Below are 10970 nucleotides of genomic sequence, written 5' to 3'. Positions count from 1 at the left end.
TTTTAAATGTTAGTTGGCTATCTGTGAGGCTTTTGATGCTGTTTGGTAGGTGACCAAGGACTTTTGTGGCAGCATAATTTACCCCTTTCTGTGCCAAAGTCAGATCTAACCCTGCATAGTGAAGATCATCCTTTCTCCTGGTGTTATAGCTATGCACACTGCTATTACTTTGAACTGGATTGGATTATTAACAACAAATTTCATAAGTGAATATATATACTGTGAGGATCCCTTAATCCTTAAATAGATGTCTGCAGGATGACCGTGGGTATTCTGATTACACGTTTTTGAGCAATGACTACTTTTCTACTCAAGGATGAATTACCCCAGAATATGATGCCATACGAAAGCAGTGAATGAAAGTAGGTATAGTAAGCTAATTTACTGAGATTCTTATCACCAAAAATTTGCAATAACCCTAATAGCATACGTAGCTGAACTCAGACGTTTCAGCAGACCATCAATGTGTTGCTTCCATCTGTGCTGACGACTCACACGAATCTGGCACTGATATACGGAGAGCTAAACTGGCTGCTTCTGTGTCATACGACTGTTTTACAGCTTTAGATGGCTTGTCGAATCTTTGTGGCAGTTTCCTTTCCATCGTCAGTTGAGGTGGCTTATTTGGGATGTCAAACAGTGTGAGTATTGCATTCATGAACTGCGTTCATGAACTGGTTTTGTTCGAAATGCATTGTAGAAATCAAAATAAACAACCACTATTCGCTTTAACGATCGCGCCGAACTCACAGTTTAAGTTACTGGCCGCTTGAGGCGCCGCTGGCGCGGTAGGCAACAAAATCGAGGCGAATTGTCGCGACTGTGATGTTTGAGTTAGACTGTGATAATAGGAGACCATGGTTCTGGGCATCCGAATGCTCTTTCCATAGATTATAAAAATCTATGGATGCACGTATGTGACATAATCTTTGACCCATGCTGTCAAGCGACAGCTGGTTGTCAACAAATATGAATGTTTTGGTTTAGGTTAACTGATTTGTACTTACTAAATGGTGTGTTTTCGTTGCCGAATTTCGGCAGTAGGTGAGAAACACTCGCTAGATTGACGTCAGGCGTAAAACAATTCTCCGAGGTCTAGACATTACAATCGCCGTTTTAATAAATAATAAAAAACAGCAAAAACCTTTTATATTTTGTTGGCATCAGTTTTTATTTTTTATCTCAGGAGTGTTGATTTGTGATGTACATTAGAAAACTGTTTCTCATTCCAGTTCCTGTGATACCTATTTCAAGAAGACTGTTGGTAAAGTGTCGACGTGTACTTCACAGGTCCTTCCGGTCTTTTGCAGAACGAGGTGAGTTGTCAAAATAGCGAAGCTATTAAGTGAGGGTTTTGCTGTCGACCAATCACTCCCAAAAATTTGCCGGTTTACGTCGTAGGGACGAGTCGGAAAATCTTTCGCTTCTACGAATAATGTTTAAGGCTTGTGATTTTCATCCACCTGTCTGCCGTTGAGAAATTGGCATGACATTGTAGTACAGAATTAAAATTAACTAAAATTTCCGGGGCTGATTGGCAGAACGTGATAACAATATTAAATAGGAAAACACTTCCTAATGTTCAGCAAATTTTAGAGAACATTAGGAAGGCTTTTCCTACTTAGTATAGGACAGAAATTGTTTCACTTGTGTCCCTGCCGCCCCCATTCCCTGAACAATCCATCTTAATACACGGGTGTTTTATTAGATTCCATTTATGTTAAAGAAAGCTGTCAATTAAGAACAGAAAGTTTCCATTACTGATTAGAAGCGTATAATAAATAATACTGAGGAATTGTTATGGTATTAGTATGATATAGGTTCACTTTTGATTTTATTTACTATTCGTGGATCTAAGTTGTTGATATAGGATTTGCCCACAAACTTCCAAAGAAGAACGTAAATTTACGCATGTTTTAAGTTGCTCAACAACATGAAGGGGGAAAAAAGTATGTGTGCAAATGGATGACGAAAGGACAAAGAAGACTGGTGTTTACAGACGAAATACACGGGAATGAGACGTCATAGTGAACATGCAGAATATAATTACGTGTAAGAGACAGTGGTAAAAACATGGGACTGAGCATATTTTTTTGTCTTCATATTTCCAGTGACACATTATATGATGATTGTGTTATCTAGACTGAATCAACACCGTAACATTGCGGCCTCAGTAATAAAATGTTGAACTAGGAAAAATCGAATGTGTTAGTAAACTTTTATTGAGTGTAGAACACAAGAATAAATGTTACTGTCACCCACTAACAAATATATTGCAAGCCAGTTTGTATGTAACAGTTTTACACGGTTACATTTTCTTTGTTTATGTTTAACTTGATGCTGATTATCTATGTATTCATTAACACCAAAGACATTGTTGGCTGCCAACACATTTCTTAATTCCTTTCTTAAGTGACATTGATCTGATGATTTATTTTTGAGAAAAAAACAGTGACTCAATGAATGGGTTGATTTTAAGAGAAAGGGATGTCATATCTTTTCTCTGTGAAAACATCCTTGTATCTTGTCTCGTAATTATGAACATTATATTTAATATTGAAAGAACCTTGTGAAACTTTAGAAAAATGTGTGGATTCATTAAAAAAACTCCATTCATAAGTGCCTTGGGTGGCCCATTTTATGGCTGTTACTGCATGTATTTGGAATTCAAAAGTATCTTCTTTGATACTTCCACACTTGTTGTGTAACTGAATTAGACACACTTGCCTAGTAGGCTAGAACGTAGCACTAATGCTGACAGTGATATGTCATGCCATGGACTCCACAAGACACCAAACGTATTACGGCTCCATCTTAATTCACGGGCACTCAATATGTCTCCCAGAGTTCGGTCATAGTTGGTCTAAGGCACCCACGTGTCACTTGATGATGTCTGATGTGCTCAACAGTATTGAAGTCAGGTAGCCTGGGAGACCACACAAGGATCATAATGTATGCAGGAAGTTCCTCAAAAAATTCACATAATTGGTGTGTGATGGGATTGTGCATTGTATTGATGAATGTATGGGTTACTTCAATTGTGCCAGAGGTTGAACAAACCAATGCACATTGATATAGTAGATTTTTGTCTTGTTTGTTTGTGAGGAAGATTGTAGATGTTCCATTGGCCACATGTAAACCCTTATAAACAAGAACAACTGAACCATCAGCATTAATCCCATACTGTTTGCATGCAGTATGCACCACCATGTGTTTTTCAGCATACTTATAGCCTGCCATCACTGTGTAAAAATGTATACCATGACTTGTCGATCTAGGCGACCTTCTCGATGCCTTATTGGTGGTGTTCCTGCACCAACGCTAATCTCTGCGCTTTGTGATATATGCTGAGCATAAGTGCATGAGTGAAATATGATATGTTGATGTCTCTACCCTGTAACGAGATGGTGGCTCTGCATATTATAACTACTCAGTGGTTGTTGTTTTTGTAAGCCAGCATTGCGTGTTAGTAAATCACTTCCTACACTGTGTCCTCTCTGTCCACTACCACAAAACGCTTTAGTTTCAGTGACATATCTAATTAACATGTTATGTCTCCAAAGTAGCAGCTGTCCTTAATTCAGTGCTTCTTGTGTGCAATTTTTTTAACTTATTTTTAAAAAGCAAAAAAATTTACTGAATTTTTAATTTGGTATTTCTACACCATTTCCTTAAACTGTAAATGACTGTGAATCCATAAACCTGATAATTTTTTGTAACAGGCATGTTGAAGCTTATGGCTCTCAAATTTGTGCACTATGTTAGAATCTGAATCTGTGGTTGATGAGTGACATTTTATCTATAAATATAAACAACTCCAAGGGGGCTAATACAGAATGTTTGGCACTCCACAATGAACTTTTTTGAATGCTGAGTTATACATTCTGTTATGATATACTTCACTGGTACTTTTTACACATGTGGGACTTCAGCAAGTGATAGGCCATTCACCAAACACTGTAACAAAATAACTTGGTGAGAAGTGGATCTCATGAATGATGTCACATTTGACTATTGATGAAACAGCAGACAATCGAGTTCATTATTAACTGAAACACTGACCGCTAGGTTTAGAGAATAATATACAATTAGGCACTGCCGCAGCCTTTACGCTACCATACCAAGTGATGTGGCACAGTGGTTGCCACACTGAACTCTCATTTAAGAGGACAATGCTTCAAACCCACATCTGGGCATCCACATCTAGATTTTCCATGATTACTCTAAATTGCTCCAGGAAAATGGTGGGATGGTTCCTTTGAAAGGGCACAGCCAGTTTCCTTTTCCATCATTGATAAATCCGAGCTTGTGGTCCGCCTTGAATGACCTCAATTACGATGGGACATTAAACCCAACTTCCTTTCTTCGGTCTTTTTACCCTTCCATTGATTGGTAGAAGTGTTGAAGGCAGCTAACCATGCATGTGGGGTCCCAACACAGTTGTCCATTTGCAACATAATTCAAGCAACTGATCTGGGTCCTCTAATCTAGAGCCAAGTGGAGGATCAAAACTAGAGGCTGTGTTGCTTTTCTGGCAGCATTGGCTGTATATTACTAGAAGTGATTGAAGCATTCGATACACCTGCTGGCTTTGTCCAATTATGTTATAAAAATTTCCAAAAAGGCATCACCAACCAAATTAAAAGATCATGACCATGGCATCACAAACTCGTGACCAAATTACAGGATGGCAACCATAACATTGGCAGCATATATACAATGTTTCAAAACAACGTACATATTGTCAGTTACAAAACCATTCTCTTTACTAATAAGGAGTCATAAAAAATAAGGGGCAACCTAAAAAAATATGTTTATTTTTGGGGGGAGGGAGGGGGCGACCAAACTTAATTAGCCAATCGCAACAACAAATGATCATAAAAATATAATATCAAATTCGTGCCAAAAACACATTCTAAAAATTATCATCAAACCCTCCACTTAACCTATATAGCTCACGTGAAATGTTAATACCATTATTGCCTCCTTAGTGTTGTTTATATTTATACAGGGTGTTAGAAAAAGGTACGGCCAAACTTTCAGGAAACATTCCTCACACACAAATAAAGAAAAGATGTTATGTGGACATGTGTCCAGAAACACTTAATTTCCATGTTAGAGCTCATTTTAGTTTTGTCAGCATGTACTGTACTTTCTCGATTCACCGCCAGTTGGCCCAATTGAAGGAAGGTAATGTTGACTTTGGTGCTTGTGTTGACATGCAACTTATTGCTCTACAGTACTAGCATCAAGCACATCAGTACGTAGCATCAACAGGTTAGTGTTCATCACGTGAAAAGATATATTGGGTTGTCCTGAGGAATGCATCACAGTATTAAAAACTGTGGATTTGTTCCCATCTTCAAACTGATTATTAATTAGGCACATCAGAAATATTTATATTTTCACAAAACTTTCATAATAGAACATATTCAGAAGTTTATATTCTACTCACAGGTTTTCATAGAATTATCTATCTATTACTGTCATTCACTTTTATCATCGCCTACAATAGCTGTTGTTGGTTTCATCAATATCTCATAAAATGGTCTGTACTCAAGTGGAATTATGTAACTGTCTTCATACTCCCTTGATCTTCTTGTCTTGTGATGCAATTTTTGTTGTCTTGTACTTCAATTTTTCCATTGTACACCACTTGTGTTGGAATGTGGGACACTCTTGTTCTTTTGTAGCAAGAAAATGTTCTTCACCATACCATCAGTGAAGACAGAGGCAGTTAAATAACCTTCGGGTAAGAAATATTCTAACTGCCTGTATTTTAAAATCGAAAATGAGGAGCTTACCAGAGACTTGTTTATTGTTGGTGTTGACAAACTAATACACTTTCAAACCATCTAGAATAGTTACTATATGAATAACTGTTGTTCATTTACCTTTAATGAACAGTATCTAAATTCAGACATCAGGCATTAAATACAAAACAATATTCTGATGCACTGCAAACATGAAGCCTTAAGCAACTGAACAGCAGATGTGAACACCCGCTGTTAGAGCAACCACAGCATTGTGGGTGGACAAACTCAAAACTGCCGTATGTTCTCTTCTTTGAACTAATGAATATTTCCTAGTCTGATTAAACCAGGATGTGAGTGGTTTTCAGTCTCTTTTTACAGCTCACAATGTGCATCTACAGGATGGGGCAAATAAAAGTTGTCCAGAGAACAGAGTTACTTGGTACAAAGAAACACAGTAAATGAAAGGGACTACAACACTAACCTGACTATAGCAGATGTTGAAAGTGAACATCATTCATCTCTTAGTGCTTTTGGACCCTGGTCAGCAAGTTGCTGAAGGCTGATTAAAGTTGGACTGCTGGAATTGCTGCAACAATCTCACCCAAAATGCTCTGCAGCAGTTCTTGAAAAAACATCACACAAATTAGTCGCACACTGACAGATCGGATGACCTGGCCGGCCAGCTAAAGCCGTGACCAGACTGACCTCTGCTAACAACTCTGTCAGATGTGAAGACTGGTAAATGTGTTCCATTCTGCTGGAAGTAGCGGAAGGTATTCCCGTCCTCCGTTAATGCTCCCACAAATGGTTTCAAACTGTTGGCAATGTAATGTGTCGAAGTGAGCATCTGATGAAAGAAGATGGGATGAATAATGCAGTGTGCAGACACTGGCCACCAAACCCCAACTTTATGATCATGCAATTTTGTTTTGTGGAAGTTATACAGATTCTCTGCTGCCCAGAACCTGTGATTCTGAGAGACGATGTAACAACTCAGGTGAAACCAGGCTTCATCAGACATAAAGAATAGATCCATGTCCAAGCCATTCATTGTTGTCTCAGTGAATAGCCACTCAAAAAACTGGAGACTCCGAGAAGCATTTACATTTTCTTTTAATGCATGAACAACAGACACTAGATAGAGATGCACATGCAGGTCCGGGTGGATTAGTTGTCTGCACGATCGATATGATATGCCGGTCTCTTGTGACAGGCATCAGGTTGATTTGGTAGGACTCAAAAGCATTTTCTGGTGAACTCAAGCCACATTTTCTTATGCATGGGCACGTTTTTGAATTTTCTTTCACTTCTTTGAAAGAGATATTGTCTCTCACTATTTTTGGACTGAGCGTTGTGTGGCACTCGTTGCTGGTACTTTGACACCATTAAACTTCTCAGGAAGCAACTGACCATACTGTTTTCACGACTTTATTGTGATGTAACTTTCCACCATAAACACGCACTGCTCCACTGTGAGTACTATTGCCCCATTTTGCACTGCTCCACTCACAATGATACAGCCCGCGCTATGCTCTGAACTGGTGTCTGATCACGTGGTGAGCATATATGTCATGTGTGCGTCTCAGGGTGTGTATACATTAACGTTAAATCGTATCCACTCATCTGGGCCACTTTTGTTTGCCCACGTATACGCTAACACTAGTTTGACAACAAAAAACTATTTTTTTCCCCCCGGTTGTTCCTTCTTCAAACTACCTATTGATTAATGCACTGAAAGCTAGTGGAGAGAAAAACTTAAATATTAGGTTTCCCATCTTACGTCAGTATCTGTATACACTTGTCATTCTTTTTTAAACAGTATGTACACTTTAATAATTTCTTCTATGTACATTTATCATTGCTGTAAATCAGTATACAGAAAATATGGACTATCCACAGCAGGCGAAGAAAAAAAACACACACACACACACACACACACACACACACACACACACACACACACACACACACACACGTATATGATATATACATACATACATAGTGTGCAGTCATGTACACAGTACAGTATGCGTATGCACATAGTGCACAAATATTCACTCATACACATACACACATCTGTAACAAATGGTTAATATAGCTATTCTGCATACACAACCACTATTTAAAATTAAATACACTTCCGTAAACTCAGTCACTCAAGTGAGTAGTGTGAGCACGGGAGGTAGCTGATCCCATTCCCACAGATGAAGCATTTGTCGCCATAACACGACAGCCCAGCTTTCAGCTTCATTGTAGTATGTACCTCATGACCTAGCGATTGAAAGACTACTTGGCAGACCATATGTGGAGCAGCGACAATGCCCTCAGGTAGCACCTCTTGTAATCCTTGATCGTGACAGCTTGTGAGGCTGTGTGATGCACACCCTTAGCCCGCCTTTGGGCAACACCTGGATTATGCGGTATGCGTACATTTTTTATCTGAGCCCCGCAAACTCCACAGTCTGTGAACCATTCGCTTCGTCTTTCATCAGTCTGATAACTTTGTTTTAAGATTTTACTCTGCAAGGATTATCAGCTGCATATCCAGACGTGTCAAATGCTTCGATATTGAACCTAATTACTTCATATTTATTGCAGCCTTTCAGTCTGTAGATGAAACTGTCTGTACCCATGTAAAGTAATTTGGAATCAGCGAAGTCTGGCTTCATAAACTCAGAGTGGAACTGGTCCAGAACACACATACTGATATAGATAGGCTTTGTGAATTGCACTGAAACTTTTGGCATTTCCACTGTGACTAGTCGTTGATTTAAGTTGGTGGCCTGCTTAAAATTTGGTCTGGCTATGTAACCTCTTGCATCAAAATGCCTCTCGTAATGGTAAAGTAAATGAATCTTGTGGTATTCTCTAACATTTTCCACAATTTTCCCGAAAATTGCATTATTTATTAATTTAGAAATATTTTTTTGAAAGTCCCACGTAATGAGAGCCCTCTGTTCAGTGTTTACATCAATGTATCCATTTAAACACCAACACTGTTTGAAGGAGATGCTGCAGGTGATTCTAATAAGCTCCACCCGCAAATTGAGAGATTGCTGGAGGTTTCTGTACTGCAGAATATACAACGGTTAGAACTTAAATAGTGGCAGCTATTTATTCACAACCAATACAAAAGAGCCACACGTTTGCACCTGTTACTGTCCTTCAAAGTAGTCACCAGCGTTGTGTAGAACCCATTGCCAGCATTGTGGAAGGCGTAGTATACCGTTAGCAGAGCCTGTTCTGTTGATGGTTCAAATGGAGCAGTCTACTGCCTGTTGAATCTCTTTAACAGTTCTGAAGCGAATGCCATGAAATGGTTCCTTCATGTTCCAAATCAAGTCAAAGTCACAAGGACTTAAGTCCGGGGAGTATGGTGGATGGTACAATACTTCCCAGTCCCATCGTTGTAACAGAGCAACCACAGCTTGCGCTGTATGCGCCCACGCATTGTCATGCAAAATGATGGGTGGGTTATGCAGAAAGTGTTGGCACTTCTTTCGCAAATCTGGTCGCAGGTGATGCTCCAAAAACGAACAGTAATACTGTGCATTGACGGTCTGCCGTGGAGGAGTGTAATGCCGTAGGATAACACCATCACAGTCATACATGAGAATCACCATAACTTTCCCCATACTGGGGCTCTGATGCACTTTCGACTTTCACAGAGATCCATAATGACACCATTCCTTGGATTGGCGTTTTAGTTTTGGCTCATATAATGTGGCCCATGTCTTCATCCAGTGTTACAATACGGCGTAAGAAAGCCTGTGCTATGCGCTCATAGTGCGTCGTAACACATCCATTTCTGCATTTACGTCAAGTCATTCGGAACCCATCGTGATGCAAGTTTTTTCATGCCAAAGCGTTCCTTCAGGATGCGAAGCACAGTCGTATGCACTAATCTGGTTTCATGGGTGAGCTCACAAATTGTACGGTGTTCATCACTGTCAAATAACATGGCGACACCATGCATTTCTTCTTCAGAGACACTAGGACAGCCTGCCCGATGCATGTCTGCCACAGTTTGCCGACCTTCGTTGAAGGCTTTTACCCAATGTGCCACTTTTCTGTACTGCAATACCGATTCCCCCCATGCCTCTTGAAGACCTTGATGATGCTGTCATGCTGTATGACCTCTGGCACCGTTATGTTAGACTGCTCGTTCACAAGTGAGTGTGTTTCCCTCGATTGTGCACATGCCGGTGATGTGGAACGGGCGAGTCCATTTGCTCAGAGGTAAGGTAGGTATGTCAACAACATGTGCTATCAGTGACAATAGTAGATTCCATTCCATAGTGTCTCCACAGCAGTGTTGTCACTATTTAAGTTTCAGCCTACGTATATCTGCTTATTCCCCATCATTATCATCAGATTGCGCATGATTAGGCATTCCGGACACAGCCGCAAGTTTCCATGCAAGTCATTTAAATGAGTATGGCATGCCAGTCCTGTCTCTAAAACATATCCTTGACCAGAATATCTGCAGCAAAATCATGGACCTTTGCGTTCAGTCTGACTATTTCCTCTTTGGACATCCAACGGAACCCTCCAATCGGCAGAGACTGTTGCGTGACATGCCCATAGACTTTGTTTACATCCAAGTAAAGGATATGACTTAAATTCTCAGATATCCTGTATTCATTCACAGGTTATTCACCTTGGCATAACTGGAGACGCATTGTCAAAGTACCCTGTGAAACCTTCATTCGAAGAAGAACAGCTTGTCAACATTGGTCAACAGTTTGATGCTGACATGAGTTCTTAACATTGTGTCCCACAGAAGTCCTAGTGTTGTGTAATAGAAGGCAGGATCCATATAGTATGTACCCAGGCATACATTCTGTAATTTCTCAAAAATGTCTGCGAGCAGGCATACATCTGTTTTTATGTACAACCTAGCATATTCCCCATATTCAGGGATATTGAACACCTGCCAAACGTTCATCACATGTACATAAACTACATCTGTAACGGCAGTGCCTATGAGTTTAGTGGAGAATGGGGCTATGTTGGGCAATTTGATTTCATGGAATCTCTCAACTGAATACAGGTATTCATAAGGAAAGACCTTCTCTTTGACACAGGATGAAATTTTGCATCATTAGGATATGCAGCTCTGGTAACTCACTGTCTCAGCAAGTTTTTGAGGAATTGCATGCATGAAGCATGGCGTATCCAGGAAACGGAGCATTATTTTTTGTGTGATTCGCT

The 10970-nt window shown here is 39.8% G+C and overlaps 1 protein-coding gene across 10 annotated transcripts in view; it reads left to right on the top strand.

Annotated features, from left to right (window-relative positions):
* The first annotated feature begins 888 nt into the window (after positions 1-888).
* Positions 889-10970, top strand: part of LOC126299310 (battenin) — a 225610-nt gene continuing 215528 nt past the window's right edge. For 6 of the 10 annotated variants that reach the window (XM_049991126.1, XM_049991123.1, XM_049991122.1 and 3 more), the window contains exons 1-2: positions 1032-1093; positions 1233-1316. Coding sequence is in view for 2 of the 10 variants with exons in the window: in XM_049991114.1 (XP_049847071.1) it covers positions 1011-1044; positions 1233-1316 (118 nt within the window). In the remaining 8 variants the exon portion in view is untranslated. The other 4 variants (XM_049991115.1, XM_049991114.1, XM_049991118.1 and 1 more) reach the window with 4 other exon arrangements.

Source organism: Schistocerca gregaria, chromosome X (assembly GCF_023897955.1).
Source record: "Schistocerca gregaria isolate iqSchGreg1 chromosome X, iqSchGreg1.2, whole genome shotgun sequence".
Lineage (NCBI taxonomy): Eukaryota > Metazoa > Arthropoda > Insecta > Orthoptera > Acrididae > Schistocerca > Schistocerca gregaria.
This window is presented reverse-complemented; position numbering and strand designations above follow the sequence as displayed.